Raw genomic sequence first — 18,010 nt, 5'->3', positions numbered from 1 at the left:
ATTGGTTTCGTCTTTAAATTTTCTTTAAAATTGTTGTTTAAGACAATTAAGTGTGTGTGCCTCTCTTCATGTTCTGCTGGTAGTTTGGTAGTGAAGAGTCATCATCAAGATCAATGGAGAAGCAATATGAAAAGAAGATAACATGGACAATTAAGAATTTCTCCTCTTTGCAATCTGAGAAACTCTATTCTCTTCCATTCGTAGTCGGTGGCTCCAAATGGTTAGAAAACTTGTTCTCTAATGTTTCGTACGCTCATTTTCGGTTTTTACTTGATATTGTCCTTGCTTTACTGGTTTTGTTTTTCTGGCAGGCGTTTTCTCGTCTATCCCAAGGGAAAAGGGGTCATTGTTGATGATTATTTGTCTCTGTATCTGGATGTCCCTGATTCTGATAGTTTGCCTAATGGATGGAAAAGGCACACCAAATTTCGCTTAACTGTTGTAAACCAAATTTGGGAGAGAATCTCCCAACATAAAGGTGATTCTTTCTACATTTTGCTAAATTATTTTCCTAAAGGCTGACAGAGTAAAGTTCTTGGTGTATGGTTCTACTTGTGGATTCATGGGACTTGTGTTGCTGTGAGGTTCTATATCTATGTGTTGTGCGATTCTTGTCTTGAATAAAGTAGTATATATGTTTCGTGGTTTTACAGAAGGAGAATATTGGTTTGATCAGAAGATGCCTACTAGTGGTTTTTCAGCAATGCTTCCCCTTAACAAACTTATTGACATAAATGATGGGTTTCTTGTGAATGGAGAAGTCAAGGTTGTTGCTGAGGTTGGTGTTCTTGAAGTTATTGGCGGATCAGATGTGTTAGAGGAAACTTTATTAGTTCATGAAAGCGTTGATGTCAATGGGTTTCAAGTTCTTCCCTCACAGGTACTTTTTAAATACGTTATTGTAAAGAGTTGCTAACTAAGTAACTAGTTCAGTTTCTTGTATATAATATATATATAGAAGCTGCCTGTATGGTTTTCAGGTCTCGAAAAACTTGTATCTGATTTGGGTTTTACCCTTTTCGTCCATGTTTCACTCGCAGGTAGAGTCTGTGAACAACCTCTTTAACTGGTACCCAGACATTGCATCGAAATTCTGTCTAGAGAACCCACATCTGAGAACAACATACTTGAATAGCCTACTAAGCTTGACTGAGATTATGTGCAAGTCCCCTAAGAAACTCTCCAATAATGATCTGGTCAACGCATATTCTACACTATCTTATGTAGCAAAAGCGGGGTTTAAGCTGGATTGGTTGGAGAAGGAGCTGAAAGAGGTTGGCCAGACTCGGGCGCGAGACATTGAGGAAGAGTTGAAGGACATGAAGCAAAAGTGCGCAGACATGGAGGCTCTGCTGGAATTCTTGAGATGATGTTGTTTGATGACTTGAACTGTCATATGCTGATAAGAGTTTGGAACTAATTGGTGTTTTGGTTTTTGTCGTTTGGAACTTGATTTCATTTGTGGTTTCACTATTTTTCTTTTATGATCTTAGTGTCTCAGTTGATGCTTATATATGTTGCATATTACTAACTTATAAAAGATTACTAAAGATAGTGAAATTGCTTATGCAAAGTATGTTAGTAATTAACTATTATGATATATTATAGAATCATTTAGTTTCTTACATAAGATTAGTGTAAATTTGGAACCTTTAACAGAGAAGAACTAAAAGAAGAGCAGCGATGATTGGATAAGAAGATATTTGATTCATCAAGCTTCTTCATCTTCATCGCTGCTGTCTACCAAAACAACATCCTTCTGTGTCTTAGCTCTCTTTCTTGATCTGCTTTCACATGCCCCTTCCTTTGTTGGATCTTCAACAATGTCTTCAGAGACTACATCGTGTCTCATCACTTCTTCTAGAATCCTATCTCCATACTTTTCTGTCTTTAACTTTCCTATAATTTTCTCCAACTGCAAATCAAACCAATTAAGCTTTAACGGCAAGCTATCAAACGTGAAATAAAAGGAATGAAACGCAAAATTTATCGACGCAAACTCACCTCTTGTAATGAATCTGGTTTCTGGGAACTTATCGAGCCAATCTGCTGGGTTGAGAGGACCGTGTGAGGGAGTATGTTTCCATCAGCTGCGGATATCTCCTTCCGTAGCTCGTCAAGCTTAAGTTCTAACCCGGAAAATGAAATACTTCTTTTCGATTTCTTGATTTGTTTGCTTGAGGTTTCCATTTTGATCGTCTTTCTTCCTGTTCCACAATATAAGGACAGGTTTTTTGTTATGAAAGTTCCAACTCCTAGAAAGTATCCCGAGCAAGCCAAAACAGTTTCAAAAGGAAATGAGATGTGTCGAATCACGAATGTCATCTATACTCGCTAGAAAACTACATGATGCTTCAAACATTTTCTACTTCTGTGACTTCTATTGGTTCAACTAGCTGAGTGGCTAACACTTGAAACGAAAAAAACCGGCTTTTGCTGATTCTGAAGCCTTATTCCTTACCTTGCAACAGTTGGTTGGCCAACGGTCCCATTGTTACATAAGCGTTTGTCGAGTATGGTGTGTGCTGGAATTCTTCTTTCTGCACAGAAAAAAACCAAAACTCAATTGCGGCCTAAAGAAACGAATGTCACAAGTTATCAGGTGTCGATATTACAATTTGACAGAGAACTATAAAGATATTTCAAAGCATTGCTAAATACTAATTGAGCTAGGTTATCAAGTGTCGATATAAAAATCTGACTCAAAAACATAAACATAGACAATGATCTTACCAATACCGAGTCAACAATCAGTTTTATCACAAGATGTTCTATCTCGTCTCTCTTTAACTCAGCACCTAGGTTTCACCACAGAGTGTAAAATCAACAACAACAAAAACTGAATGCAGCTCAAACTAATAATGACAAAAACGAGACTAACTTAGATCCTTGTGCTTATTTCTGAGTTTGTCACCCAGCTGTAACATCGTCACTCTTTGATCCTTGGCTTGCGTTTCTTGCACCATAGAAACCACGAGCTTAGCTAGGTCTGCAAAAATTCATGACACCGAAAAAAACATGATTACATTATCGACCGTGATACGGCTGATAGTTGTTGAGAAATTGCAACTGAGCTAATAGTCCTTGAAACAAAATAAGTTATAAGCTGACTTCAAACAGTTGCACAAGAATGTATTTCAGAGAAACAACAAGCAAAAGTAGGGACATACCCGATACGTCAACTTCCTTAAGCTCACTTGACAAGGCACAGTTGTCACACATTCCTTACCAAATGTAGTAGAATAAGGATCAGCACATCAGAAAATCTAAAATCAGGGAACCTAGTAGAAAATCTATCAGTAATAGAAAACTGTAAACAAGAATACCATCGCAATCTTGTGATGGCTCCCCAAAATGACGGAAAAAAGCACTTCGACGGCATTTGGTTTTAGACTGCAAAAATGGAATCTCAGAAATTATGGTTCATAAGATAGCGTACAAATTAGAACATTTCATGATCATGATCTTTAATGCTAGACAAGATAAAAGAGTAAACAAAAGAAAGTAATTTGGTCACTCTAACGCAGGCTGAGCAAAGTACATAACTCTCTTGGAAGTTGGTGCCTTTAGCCAATACAAAAGTGCTGATTGCCACAGTTTGCTCCAGATATATACAGGTGTAATAACAATGATGCGCTCTTCAGGAAAGAGCAAATGAAACAGCTTACCTGACAATATCTTACTATATCATAGAGATTCTTCAGACCAGAATACTCGTAGAAGACCATGGAACTCTGTTTGGGAGGGAAGAGGAAGAAAGCATCAATGAAATTTCAGAAATATATAGATATATACAGCAAATATTAGCAGGGTAGAGTAAAATTTGGAGCTCACCTGCCTGGGAACATCAGCCGAGCGAAAAAAGAGGATGCATTCAGATGGGAGGCCATCACGACCGGCACGGCCACTCTCCTACATTATGGTGGTTAGGTGATAAGAGGCAACCTTATAACTACATCGAGTTTTAGTGAACAAGAGACTGGAACCTGGTAGTAAGTCTCCATCGATTTGCTCAAACTGTGGTGGATGACAAACCTGACTACAACAATGTCTCATGTATCAGTTGGAGAAGATAGTAAGAATGGTGATAAATAAAATGCAAGGGATGGTAGTTTTTAGAAACTTGTATATGATTTTAAGAATCAGCAGCTACTGGTAATATATAGCTGAAGGGATAATAACTTGCAAGAGGAAGAAATCTGCACTAACCATCAGGCTTGTTGATTCCCATGCCAAAGGCAACCTGCAAAACGATAAATACTAATTAGAGTTCACTATTGCAGATCACTGTACCACTAAATACCAGAATGATAACGGAGAATATACGTACTGTTCCAACAATGACCTGCAACTTGTTCTTGCTCCATCTGTCAACGTGACACAACAAAATAGTCAGTCAGTGCTGCAAACTGCACATTAATAACTTGATTTTAAGAGCATGGTCGAGCTGCATCAGAGTTGGACTTTGAATCTCAGGTTCAAGTTAAGTACCACACGTTTTAAGAAATATTAGCTTACCGCATATGAACTTTTTCGCGCATATTTACATCCATATCAGCGTGGTAATAATCAGCAGAAATACCTCTCTCTCGTAAATCACTTGCAATCTATCAACATTGCGTGGAAGACAAAATATGTAAGCTTTTCTTCCCCGATCCAAGGTTCAATATAGAACAATATTAATGGTCAGAATTCAGAAATGAAAGTTGCAAAAGAAGAATATAATGGTAACTTGAGTACATATGATGATGTGTGAATTTTTATTACAAACCTGTTCACATTCCTTCCGTGAGAAGCAGTAGACTATTCCAGATTCATTGTTAGAGTATGATTCCCGTATGAAATCTGCAATTTCATCAACCACTACTTTACCAACTGCCGATTTTTCTCGCACCTGCAAGATAATTCACTGCTCATGTCCACCCCAACATATTATCTACAGAACGAGAGATATAAATTAATAAAATTCATTACTATGAGTACCGAGTAAAAGAGATTTGGCCTGTTAACACTGCTAACAAATTTGACGCATTTAGGAATATGCAGCATTTCGATCAGATCATTTTGGATCTTCTGTGTAGCAGTTGCCTGCAATATAGACATAAATATAATTATTGGTCATTTTCTGATTAGCACAAGAGCAAGCTCCCTAGTGTTGACTGATTTAATCCCAAAAAAGTGGGCGAATACAGCATGAAATAGATGAAAACAAAAACATACAGTTAAAGCCACCATGGGAACTTTAGGAAACTGGGTTTTTAGAATGCTTAAGTTCTTGTAATCAGGGCGAAAATCATGACCCCACTGACTACAACAATGAGCCTCCTGCAAACGAACCAAACATTGGAAATTGAACACTCAGAGAGTAGTTTTTTTTTTGCTTAGAGTGTGGTATGTCCAAATAAAAGAAAGCTAGAATCTGAGTAAGAAACTAAAACCAGGAGACACTTACATCAATTGATATAAGAGAGAGGCGACCAGCATTATGACACTTTTCAAGCTTCGACATGAACCTTTTGCTCTTTGATACCTTTTCCGGTGTTACATAAAGTATCTTGAGGTCATCTTCACCCTTTTCAAGTGCTTTGTACACAAATTTCTCATTTTCCTTGCCAGAAGTAGAGGTCAGCATGTATGCTGAAATTCCTAGAGCAGCCAAACCCATAACCTGGACAATCGTAAACCATAATTGATCTCAACACACATAAACAAAGAATATCTAAAGATGAGAGCTGTTTCATGAAGTGGACCTACAAAAACAATTTCCTTAAGTCAAATACTAACCTGATCCTGAATGAGTGAAAGTAAAGGACTGACAACAAGAGTTGTACCACCACGAAGTATAGCGGGAAGTTGATAGCAAAGACTCTTCCCACCACCTGCTGCCATGATCACCAGTACATCTCTTCCCAACATTATAGCGTTAATAATCTAATCATAACGCGGACTGTCATAAGAATCAACAAATGAAAACAGATAACATCATAGTATATACCGAAAATGCAGAAAGACACTTACTTCCTTCTGGTTAGCCCTATACTCGGATATACCAAAAGTGTTAAACCTAACATCATCAGCACGAGAATCCCACTCGAACGCCTCAGACCAATTCTCTATAACAGTAGAGCCACCAGATGATGACGCAACAGGGCTTTCTGATGCTGCTAGTGCTTTTAACAGTGTCTTTAACTCAGACTTCCTCTCGTATAACCTATCTTGATGCTCAATCAAAGCACTTATCTGACCTGTAAACCGGTTTCAATCAACACGAAATTCAAAAACTGAAACTTTCACTAAGACATAATCCAAGTTCTTATGGCTATGAACTCGTAAATTAACCTAAAAACCTCAATGTATTTCATATAAAGAAGACAAAAATAGTGAATTTGAATGTTTTTGTAGGTTACTTATATACCAGAAGCAACCTGAGAAACCCAAAACGCGAATTCGAAGGACAAAAAAACACAAAAACAGGAACGAGTGAAAAAGAAGAAAAAGGTAAACCTTGAACATCCTTTAACTCGACGTCTAAATTCTGAAGCTCTTCCTGAATCGCTTCGCTTTCCATTGAATAACACCGGCAGGATCAACGGCGGTGTGTTTACCCTTTCGTCGTCGGCGACACTCCCGTAACTCGGAAACGATGGAAAGTGAAGCCAATATATTGGGCCTAAATTGGGCTACAATCATCTAAATGGGTTTATTGGCGTTGGCTTAATTTATCATACCACCTTTTTTTTTGTTTTTAATATCATAAGTTTTGACTTTTGAACCCATAGGCATAGACCATCTCTAATTCTCTATTAATGATTTTTAAAGGTTATAAATCAACTTTTCTAAATCAAAATATCTAACAAAAAAATTGAGTTAATTCTAAATGTAGAGGTTTTGGAACCAACTCTAAAGTTTTGGAATTACAATTTTAGTTTTGTATTTTTTTTCAATTATAAAAATAAATAAAACTTCCAAATTTGGAACCATGGTTGAAGCTGGTCTTGATCCATTTCCCATGGATTCACGCATGTATAAATGAGAAAATATTGATGTTCTATATTACTATTTTTTATGATTTTTAAAGAAAGAAGAGGAGTGAGTGAGGTCAGTGATGAACTAGAGCATGAAGTGCAAAGAATGTCAGCCTCTTCTTGACTTCATCGATGCAATATTCATCCAGGAGTGCTCTCTAGGATCAAACCTTTCAGTTGTGCTGTTTAAGTACGAGAGAAAGAGTTCCAATAATCTCTTTCTTGTTATCTTCACATTTTAGTGTCAAGATTGGGGGAAAAAACATAAAAGAAGGATTTAATTTGCTGAAAATCACAGGAGGATGCTTTTGCTAACCATATTTCGTTTTGGATGTTTGTTAAGATAATCTAAAAAGTTTATATAATGAGCCTTATACAGGGTCTAATGCACTAATAGTTAACACATTTTGAGAGAAAAAAAAAAAAAAAAGAGAGAGAAAAGAGAGGGCATACATGTGTTGGTCCAGCCACGACAACCATCATCACTTCCAAAGACGTAAATTTCATCATCCAATTTTACCACTAAAGCATTTGAACGGATACAACCTGTTGAACTATGAGCCTTACAATATTCCTGGATGGATAATATGATTGCACTGATGAAAACCATGTTTCAGAGTCTTTATCAAATCCGCCCAACAGAATTGCTTCGGTTGGATCTCCCTCTGGTACCTGTGCAGGGTATGAAGTTCTCTCATAACCATTAGCGGTCTAACCATTGTTTTGGCTCACTTTCTTGGTAACCGAACTTAATTTTGCTAGAGATATGAATCCCAAAACCAAAAGTAATATCAAAATCTCTTTAGTAAAACTTAGATAACTTAAGACAAAACAAGAACAAATTTTGATTCACCTCTAGATCTGTAAAAAAACATACTGCGATTTCTTTAGATTTACTGTTGATTTTTTAATTAATTTTTTTTATTATAAATAGCATATCTATATATACATTTTTGGAGACATTTATGAAATAAATCCTGAAGTTCATACTTATTTACATGCATACTATTGGTATTAAATAATTAATTTAATAAACAAATTAATTCTACTTATATTTGATTTTTTTATAGAAACTAAGTGTTTTAAAAGGTAAAAAACATAATTGTAAATGTATACAGATTTTATTTCCTTATTTTATAAATAGGTGAGTGAAGAGGTATTGTTCTTTAAAAATTTGAAAAATTGATTTGATAAAAAGTGACTTTTAGCCTCACATACTATATATTACTTTCACAGGTTTCTTATGATGAGTTTTTGTGGATTAAAAATCTATGAATATGTTGCGTGATCCGCCTAGCAAGAAGGGTTTGGATTATAGAACTAATACTAAAACTATTAGTTTATTTTATATACTATAGATTTGTAGTTATAGTTTGTAAAATTAACTTATAAATTATATAGTATATAATCTACAAAATATTACACACATACTACAACACATTCTTAATATTACAAAAAAAAAATTATACACATAAAAATATACACTAACATACCATATAGGCATATATTACCTCCTTTTAATTACAGAATACAAAACTAAGTGTTAAAATTTTATATTCGATCTAATAACAAATTTAATGTAATTAGGTTATAAACTGTATAAAACGTAAGAAGGATAAAAAAACAATATAAACAAAATTATAAATTAATTAGATAAAAGTTAATTATTTGAGAATTTGAAAACTAAATAAATTAAAAATTATTATTTAAAATACAATAATTTTTAATTTAGTTCCGCGGTGTCCCGCGGGTAAAAACCTAGTACTATAAATAAACATACTTGAATTGAGTAATAAGTAATGTGGAAACTTTTATGTATTGTCTTAGGGTCTGACTAGTTCAAACACAGCGTAGAGATTGCGGAAGCGGACGATTGCGGTTTCAAGCGTTATTAAGCATTTTGAATGGCTGGTTTAGCGTTTTAAAATGGGTGCGTTTGCGGGAATTTTACGACTGGTTGACCAACAGTTGCAATAGCGGTTAAAACATAATAAATGTAATATATAATAATATAAATGTTTCAAAACACTAAAAACTTTATTAAACTTGATTTATAATTAAAAATCATTAAAAATACTAAAATAATTATTCAAAAAACAAATAAATTTCTTATTGAAACATTTATTACTTTATGTATTTGGCTTTTCATCCAACATTGTATCAAGTAATGTGATAAATGACAAAATATATGCTTTAGATTATAGATCTTCTCTGCTAAATCTCATAAACTCAATAAGTTCCTCACATTGAATTACAAGACCAAGATAAATTAATTATATAAGAGTTGAGAAGAGTCATTGGTGATTTGTTTTAATATTTTCACTAATACTATTATTTTCCCAAACTTCTGATGAAATGTCATATTTATTTAGCTTTTTTTGAACTTATGTGCAGTGTGCCAATAGTTTTACATCATGCTTTTTGGGTTTTTGTTAGTTAGAATCTTATTTGATTGTAATTGTTTATTTTCTAGTCTCTTCAATCGTATTTGTATTTCATTATTTCTCATCCTTAATGTTAATAGGTACTATGGTTAGGTTGAAGATATAAGAAAAAAATATTTTTGTATTTTTAATTTGTTTTTTGTTTTAAAAAAAAATCAACCGCAATTGCCCGCAACCGCAGCTTTTGAAATTCAGATGTTGGAAGCTGTTGAGAGCGATTGGGAGCGGTACAGAGCGATTTGTGTGATTGGCCCCAACCGCTAACAAACACAAATGCAGCGTTTGCGGGAGCTAGCAAGAGAACTAATGAGCACCTTAGTAAAAATATTTTCAAACGTATTATTTTAATAATTAGACAATTTTTATGTATTATTCTAGGTAAATTTCTCTATATATAGTGGCGGAGCTAGGAATTCAGTTTACCAGGGTCAAATTTTTTTTTAAAGGGTCAATTGTGTTATTAAAATTTTTATGGGGGTCATTTGTGCTATTTTATCAGGGTCAATTTGATTTTTTTCCTAATATTTCACCTAATTTTATAAATTCACCAGGGTCAATTGACCCTTATGACTCTGAGCTGCCTCCGCCACTGTCTATATATATTATAGTTTTTTTTTATCAAAAATATACTCCCTCTGTCTCACAAAGATTGAAGTTTAGGATTTTACACACATATTAAGACAGAGAGAATATATGATTTATTTTTCTCATACTTTTTCACTTTCCCATCTTCCCACTTTTACACTTCATACACTCTACATCATCAGTAATCATTAAAACAAAAATTTATTAAAAATATTCAAAACATCAATCTTGTTGGGACAAAGAAAATTCTCTAAAACTTCAATCTTTGTGAGACAGAGGGAGTATATTATACTAGTTTTTTGTAATTAAAACATGTCGGGACCGAACAAAATCTGCGAGCCATACCGGATCCCACTAATCAATCCCCTTCCCCTACCTCTCGATTAAAAGCTCACCAAACGACAAAACTACCTTTTTGCTAATTTCGTCATCGCTTGTGTCATCACTCATTTAAATCCCAAAATCGAAACATATCCTTTAGACCAGTTGAAAGTTGAACTAACAGCGAAGGTTTGCTCACAGATTCTCTTATTCGTATAGATTTGACCAAACACGTGCTTGCATAATTACTATAACATATCCATTCGAAGGCAAGTACTATCCCAAAAACACGATCCACTTTTAAATAGATATTGTATATATACACTAAAGGTTTTCTGTCTAAACGCGATCCCATTAAAACACGATCCACTTGCATGTATTATAATGTATATACAATATATCTAACCCTGATATTTACGTTTTTCACACAGTCAAATGTCGAGGTTCTATGGTGTAGTGGTTAGCACTCTGGACTTTGAATCCAGCGACCTGGGTTCGACTCCCGGTAGGACCTCTCTTGCTCTTCCATTTTTGAAAAAAAAAAAGAAACGAAACATATAATTCATACTATATTTTATTTTTTACACTCTAACTACTAGTCTACAGTACTACACCAGTCAGCCTAAGAGTTTCTTCGCTTTCACGATTCGATTTGGACGTCATATCACTATACATGGCGTACATGCATGTAGGTAGGTATTCATCTCTATCTCTCCTCCACTCACTCCCTTTGAATACAAACACGAGTACACGACTTACACAGCGCAGTACGTAACAATTGATTTTATATAATGGGGTAATATATATTTTCAATACGTACGGTTGTTAAAAATTATTGATACACAAAAACAAAAGCTGTGATGATTTATATAAGATTAGCTTTTGTTTGTTGTTCATGCGTGTTTAATTGTTTTTATAGAGGCTAAAATTTTAGCCATTCCAACAAAAATGGACTTATAATTCCAGCATCAAAACTCGATTGTAAACATAAAAGAATATAAACTTATCTCAAGTATACACTCGTATTATACTTTTGATCAAAGAAAGAAATGTATATGCTTCAAGCCTTTAACTAACAAAAAAAACTCTATACTCGATTACTTTCGACACGGTTTTAGACCTTTCTTTTCTAGTCAACACGTACGTTGTACGTAGACCTTGTTTTTTAATTTTATTTTAGTTTTATGTACGTAGACTTTGAGTTCTATCAAAGATGATATGCATAAGTCATATGTAAATCCAATCATTTCATTATATGATCAATAACATCTCTGAAACAGTTAGCTTACTTTTTATTTTATATCTAGAGCTTTGAAATGTGTTTTAGTTGACCCATTAATAACTAGACTGATTCTTATGTACATGTGTAGTAGTAGTTTTGGATTCCTTTCTGATTAAAAAAGTTTGTCTTGTTAAAATATCTACCTAAAAAACAAAAAATACAAATTATTGTTATTTTCTGAAAAGAAGAGAAATTAGTTAAGGGCAAAAAGAGAAGAGGCGACGACAGAGAAGCATTTTAATTTAGAGCCACTAGATTGGATGATCATAAATAAGAAGAGACGACGACACTCTTTTGTCTTTGTCACTGACACCAAACTTTTTTTAATCAATTTAGGAGGAGTATGAGTATTTTTCAACTAGCAATAATAATAATAATCTTATTTTAATAAATGCGTGCTGTCCCATGCAAGGAGCAGCTTTCTACATTAAATGCTTTACAGACTTCACCAGAAAACTTGTTTGTTCATATATATAAAAAAATATACTATATATAATGGAGACGATGCATCCGATCCAAATGCATGCATGTATTTAACATGCATGTATTGCTTGCTGTATTTATACACATCGTAGTTCCACAATCGTCTGTTCTCTCAAACCCTATCGGAAATATGTACTATAATTATTAACCAAATTATATTACATGATTTTCATTAATAATTTATCAAACCAATTGGTCAGCGGATTTGGGCAGCGTGACATTCTAATGTCAATGGGGAGGACCACAAAATCTATCTAATTACGCGTATATCATTCCATCGTCCAAGATTCTAGGTAATATAATGGTCATATAATTATTCTTTTGACGAACTACATATGACATAACTTGAACATGATAACAAAAGTGGTAACCAAACCACACTATATGTTTCCCAGTAAAAATGTTATAAATACATTATCAGTCTCAAGACTCTCAACTCTCCATCTCGAAAAGAAAAATCGCAAAATGAGAGGATAATAATCATTTATTAGTCTGCGGCAGATGTGATTTAGTTCCTAGTATTATTTAGCGATCAAACCCAACAATAAGAAAAAGTACTAAACACTATCGATCAAACTAACTAATAAGTAGTGAGGACGTGACACGCAACTTTTAGGGCCATAGTACAGTTAATTGCCAACAAAGTAGTACAAACCCAACTACTCGAAGTCTGAATGTTTGCCTCCCATAATAATCCTTAATTTTTCGGCTAGCAATGTAAGGATCCTAGAAATCCAAAAAAACCCGTTATGAACAAAGTGGAGTCAAAGAGGGTAATGTGTTAGGTCATAGGAATAAATGCTTTTTAAACCCCTTTTCAAAACAAAAAAAAAAACAAATACAAGAGGAGACAGATTCGTACGGCGAACGCAAAATGCGAAATCCTAGCTGATCTAAAAATAATTAGGGATGTGAAGGCAAGCTCATGAAAATAGAAAACAAAATCCGAAACGTTTTCCAAAGCTTAATGAACCCAAGTTTGTTCCTTTGCAATTGCTCTGCTCGGAGAAAAGAATGATTAGAGTTAGAGAGCCCTCCCTCATTCATATAGTTATAGATAACTATAAATGTTTATATTACATATTCACATGTGTATGTACAATAAATTGGTCAAATCAATATTTTTTGGACAAACTTAAAGGTTTATTTACAAGTGTAGTTTATATCATTCGTCTAATTATGACACCTCCCACCTATATATATACTTTATAGTGGAGTATAATACTCCAATATATTATGTTTTGACGAGTGATCAATATCACGTTTGAAAAGTCATATAATCACATTCTTCATTTAAAAAGAGTATTTTGTTAGTAATTTTAAGTATTTGTTTTAGCATTTAAAAATTTTATTGGAGTATTTTTCTTCTTCTTCATTTATGATTGTTTAATCAGTTAACTCATTTGATATCTACAACTCACAGTTGAACAGAAATGATAAAACACCAATTCAACACACATTAAAATATTAATGTCAGTGTGAAAAGCTTTGGTGCACATACATTGTAATATTCTACAAGGAGATGAATTCCTGGTTCTCAATCTGAATTTAAGCTGGAAAAAAAATTAAGCTGGAAAATGTGATGTCAGGTTTTGCAAGTCTTACCAAAAAAGCTAGCCTTTAAGTAGTCACCGAAAATATTTTTTTTTATATATATAAGCTCAAAATTTAACTCTTCACCCAAAGAAAAAGAAATAAAAAACATCACACTTATTATTGAGAAGTTCTCTCGCCGGAATATTCACGCAAACCACGGGTATGTTCGTTCACGTGCCCGGTGGCCGCTACCACAAACCCCACATTTATTGCATATATTCACATTTATTTTTATAGTATTAAAGAAAAGAAAAGAATTGTATCCAGTTTTATTCAATTGTATACATGGCTGGCTACATCTAACGTAGATTTTTGTTTATTAATCAAATTTACCTGAATTACGAGAAACATGTGAAAACTAGCCCAAACTATTCAGTATTCACTACTAACATCATAGATGAAGTAGATCATCTGTTTTCTCAAGCAAAACTGCTAAACTGATTGTGTTTATGTTTACAAGGGAAACATGTTTTATGCACTTTTTAAAAGCATAACATTTATTTAGTTTCCATCTTTACAATAAACTTTGGCACCTTCTTTAACCTATTTAATCTCTCTTTCGAAATCGTTATGATTTAATGTCAAAAAGACCTCCGGGACCGGCCTTGACCATCACATGTGATACAAATATATATATTCTTAAATAATTGATCTTCGGAAATATCAAAACAAAAGTGTATACAATTGAAATTTATGCATGAACATTAACTTGTTAATTACATGGTATCCTTTTTCAATTCTTCAACTATATTCTACTTGTTTAAGTTACTTCCCCACTGCACACTAGAAATTGACTACTATCTTAATTAAGTGTTTTTGAGCTAAAACCAAATACAATATTTGTAGATTGAAACACTTTCTTGCTTTAGAGCTAGGTTGCATGAAAACGGAAACGGATATACGGAAACGAAACGTTTCGGAAACGTGAAACGTGTTTTTCTAAAATTAAGAAATGGAAACGTTTTGGAAACGTATGTGTATATATATATTTGTATATACATAATAAAATACCAAACATAAAATCTATATCAAAAGTAATATTTGAAACAACACAAATTCAAAACATAAATATTAAATTGTTGAATTAAAACACTAATAATATTATATATTTATATGTACCATGAATATATATTTCAAAATATTTATTTATTAAGTTTCTAAGCTAAAAAAAATATTTTTTCATGATTCCAAAACGGAAACGGATTTTTCATCGTGTTTCCAAAATAGAAACGGAGTTTCCATCATGTTTCCAAACTAAGATTTTTATGAATCGTGTTTTCATGACTTGTTTCTATGTTTCCACGAGTTTCTATTTCTGAAACGTTTCGGAAACAGGAAACATACCTCAAAAAGAGTTTCCATGCAACATAGCTTTAGATATAGTTTTTGTTTGTAAAAAATTATATTAATTTATGTTAAGTACAAAACTTATATGAGAAAAAGACTTGAAAATATATTTTAAACATATGGAATAATTAATAATTAGCATCACATATGAAACTACTCCAATTTTATCGTTCAGGAGAAAGAAAGGATTGATGTACATTAAAACCCAAAGCATATTCATTATTGAGAAGATTGGGGAAAGAATGCTGAATCTGGATCACACACATGACTACCCAAACGGAACCAAACGACACCATACGGATGTCTCTGTCGCTTTTTTTTTCCTTTTTTTCTTTTTTTTTTTATCTTCCATAGAAAAATGAATAATAGAAGTTTCTCTTAAAGGGAAGTTTTGGACCTTATCATAATTATCAGTAAATGATTACAAAATTATTCAATAATATGCGTACACATATATAATACTAACATGGGTCTTTTATACACAAATATGATTATTGGAAATTTATTCAAATAATCGTTATTATATATATTTGAATTAATTCAATAATTCAGCAAATTCATATATTGTAAAGACTGAAGAGTTGAAAAAAATCAAAATTAACAACCATTTTCAAAACATGTTTATTCCAAACTACTCAAAAATTTTTTTAAAAAATTATTGACTAATTAATTATGCCAAAAATTTGGTGTTTAACACTCAAAATTTTGGATAAAAAAAATAAAATAAAAAGAATATGTTGGGAAAATAAACTCTAAAAAACTGTTTCATCCGAATATAGAAACGGGACAAGGTTTTAAAACAAACAAAACAAAAATCACGTTTTAAGTGTAGACCTATTTGAAATTTGGATTAAAAAAAATTGAATGAGATGCACATTGAAATTAATAGTTAGAAAATATAACTATATAAAAACATAGAACAAAAGTATATAAATATAGATTTGCATGGCTGAAAATAAAGAAAATGTAATAATGTACGATTTTAGGTAGCCAAACTCCCTGACCAAATTAAATTAAATTAAATTAATACCCACTTGATTAATATAATCATATAATGATGCTATATATGTATAAATTTTATTACTATATGAGTTAGCTTTACGTATTAATGATAGAGATGTTAACACTTTCCAACTTTGGCCTTTTCGATTTTTTTTGATATATGGCTCTCTCTTACACATGACTACTACTTTTCCCTCTCATTCATTACAGCTTCACGCCTCCTTTATCTTCCCCAATTTATAAACAAACCAAACCAAAATATAAATGAAAAATAATAATTCAAAAAAAAATCTGAAACCGCCGTGTTCAATGGCTACCGCCGCCGCAGAATCACCGCCGGCGAAACGAAGAAAAACAATCACCGGTAACGAAGACTCCGCTTTGATCGAAGGACTTCCCGATCACATCTCAGAGATCTGTCTTTCTCTCGTCCGCCGTCCGTCGCTACTCTCCGCCGTATGTACACGGTGGCGCCGTCTCCTTTACTCGCCGGAATTTCCTCCGTTTCCGTCTCTCTACGCGCTTTTCGTCGACTCGACCTTGGATCCGGGTCGGGTTAACCCGTCTGTTCGGTTTATGTGTTTCGACCCGGTTTCTTCGAAATGGGATCCGCTTCCTCCTCCTCCACCCGACCCGCCTCTTCACCGGATTCTTTACCGTCATCCGTCTTTTATCTCATTTAATCTACCGATTCAATGCGTCTCCGCCGCCGGAAAACTCATTCTCATCGCCGGAAGTAACCAACAGCTCTCTCCGGCGATCTCTCACCCGTTGATTTTTGATCCAGTTTCATCATCATGGAGCTCAGGTCCTCAAATCGGATCTCCGAGACGGTGGTGCGCTACCGGAGCTTGCGACGGAGCTATCTACATCGCGAGCGGGATAAGTTCGCAGTTCTCATCGTCCGTTGCTAAAGCTACCGAGAAATTAGATCTAACCGATCAAAACCGCAATAACCGGCGGTTTAATTGGGAGAAATTGAGAGATATGAGAGATTTACGGTTTAGTCGAGAAGCTATAGATGCCGTTGGATACAAAAGAAAGCTTTTAATGGTGAACGTAAAAGGAGATGCGATTAAAGAAGGAGCTATTTATAACGTCGTTAGAGATGAATGGGAAGCTATGCCGGAGGAGATGGTAGCTGGATGGAGAGGTCCGGTGGCTGCGATGGAAGAAGAGATTCTTTATTCGGTGGATGAGAGGAGAGGGACAGTGAGAAAATACGATGAAGAGACGAGAGAGTGGAGTGAAGTTGTGGTGGCTGAAGGTGGGGAGGAGTTGCTTAAAGGAGCTACGCAAGTTACGGCGGTTTCCGGGAAGCTTTGTGTTGTTACCGTTGATGGGAAGATTGTTGTGGTGGATATTGTGGCGGAGCCGGCGATGATTTGGAATGTTGAGGTTCCTCAAGGGCTTGAACCGGTTTCGGTTCATGTTTTGCCAAGAATGAGTAAACCGGATTTTTTGCTGATGTAATTGGTTTTTTTTTTGGTGATATTTATTCTTTTCTTTTTGTATACGGAAACTTTTTTTTTCTTTGTTTTCCCGTTTTTCTGGTGGAAAAGTGTCATCTTGTCGTTATTTTTATTTATTTGTTTGGTTCTGGAAATATGGTGGAATCACCACAAATATAATCAATTTTTTTCTTAGAAATTTCGTATCTGAAAGAAATAAGATTTTATACATGTTAGCTTGATTGATAGAAAGAGGAATCCATTCATATTTTTAAGTTTGATGAGATTTATTATTTATAGTGATCAGTTGACAGTTGTTTAACCTATCGCGCTGCTTGATTTCATGGAAATGGTCGATTGTCGAAGCATACCAACACTGACCAGTGGTGATGCTACAACGTTGAGAGACTCACCAATTTGAAGGAAACGAGAGCAAGCCACGTTACTAATATAGTATTTAACAAATCAAAGATG

General features: G+C 34.0%; 3 protein-coding genes and 1 non-coding gene across 6 annotated transcripts; 3 read left to right on the top strand and 1 right to left on the bottom strand.

Moving 5' to 3' along the window:
* The first annotated feature begins 113 nt into the window (after positions 1-113).
* Positions 114-1,370, top strand: LOC109129832 (MATH domain and coiled-coil domain-containing protein At1g31390-like). Its single transcript, XM_019238693.1, has 4 exons — positions 114-220; positions 312-478; positions 654-880; positions 1,041-1,370. The coding sequence occupies exons 1-4, from the start codon at positions 114-116 to the stop codon at positions 1,368-1,370; spliced, it is 831 nt and encodes a 276-aa protein (XP_019094238.1).
* A 208-nt stretch (positions 1,371-1,578) lies between these two features.
* On the bottom strand, positions 1,579-7,344 carry LOC104757794 (ATP-dependent DNA helicase Q-like 2). 3 transcript variants are annotated; one of them, XR_015587177.1, is made up of 20 exons: positions 6,505-7,344; positions 6,019-6,245; positions 5,785-5,931; positions 5,453-5,668; positions 5,221-5,325; positions 4,984-5,088; positions 4,772-4,894; positions 4,519-4,607; positions 4,331-4,367; positions 4,210-4,243; positions 3,987-4,035; positions 3,835-3,912; positions 3,669-3,734; positions 3,327-3,393; positions 3,171-3,224; positions 2,882-2,989; positions 2,734-2,798; positions 2,462-2,540; positions 2,005-2,207; positions 1,579-1,915 (listed from the first exon to the last, which is right to left on the bottom strand). XR_015587177.1 is itself a non-coding variant. In XM_010480584.3 (20 exons), exons 1-20 carry the CDS (start codon positions 6,566-6,568, stop codon positions 1,712-1,714), a joined length of 2,124 nt encoding a protein of 707 aa, XP_010478886.1. In that variant the 5' UTR covers positions 6,569-7,344; the 3' UTR covers positions 1,579-1,711. The 3 variants fall into 3 exon arrangements, 2 of the variants coding, with proteins under 2 accessions (XP_010478886.1, XP_087352129.1); XM_010480584.3 differs by having other exon boundaries at positions 3,987-4,039; XM_087496003.1 differs by lacking the exons at positions 4,984-5,088; positions 5,221-5,325; positions 5,453-5,668; ... (1 more) ...; positions 6,019-6,245; positions 6,505-7,344 and having other exon boundaries at positions 3,987-4,039; positions 4,519-4,641; positions 4,772-4,888.
* A 3,473-nt stretch (positions 7,345-10,817) lies between these two features.
* On the top strand, positions 10,818-10,889 carry TRNAQ-UUG (transfer RNA glutamine (anticodon UUG)). The gene has a single exon. It is a non-coding gene; the product is annotated as a tRNA-Gln (tRNA).
* A 5,300-nt stretch (positions 10,890-16,189) lies between these two features.
* Positions 16,190-17,735, top strand: LOC104757793 (F-box/kelch-repeat protein SKIP25). Its single transcript, XM_010480583.2, has one exon. It carries the CDS (start codon positions 16,350-16,352, stop codon positions 17,556-17,558), a length of 1,209 nt encoding a protein of 402 aa, XP_010478885.1. The 5' UTR covers positions 16,190-16,349; the 3' UTR covers positions 17,559-17,735.
* Positions 17,736-18,010: the final 275 nt, after the last annotated feature.

Source organism: Camelina sativa, chromosome 17 (assembly GCF_030686135.1).
Source record: "Camelina sativa cultivar CO46 ecotype springtype chromosome 17, ASM3068613v1".
Taxonomy (NCBI): domain Eukaryota; kingdom Viridiplantae; phylum Streptophyta; class Magnoliopsida; order Brassicales; family Brassicaceae; genus Camelina; species Camelina sativa.
The sequence above is the reverse complement of the archived record's forward strand: the minus strand, read 5'-3'. Positions and strand labels throughout refer to the sequence as shown.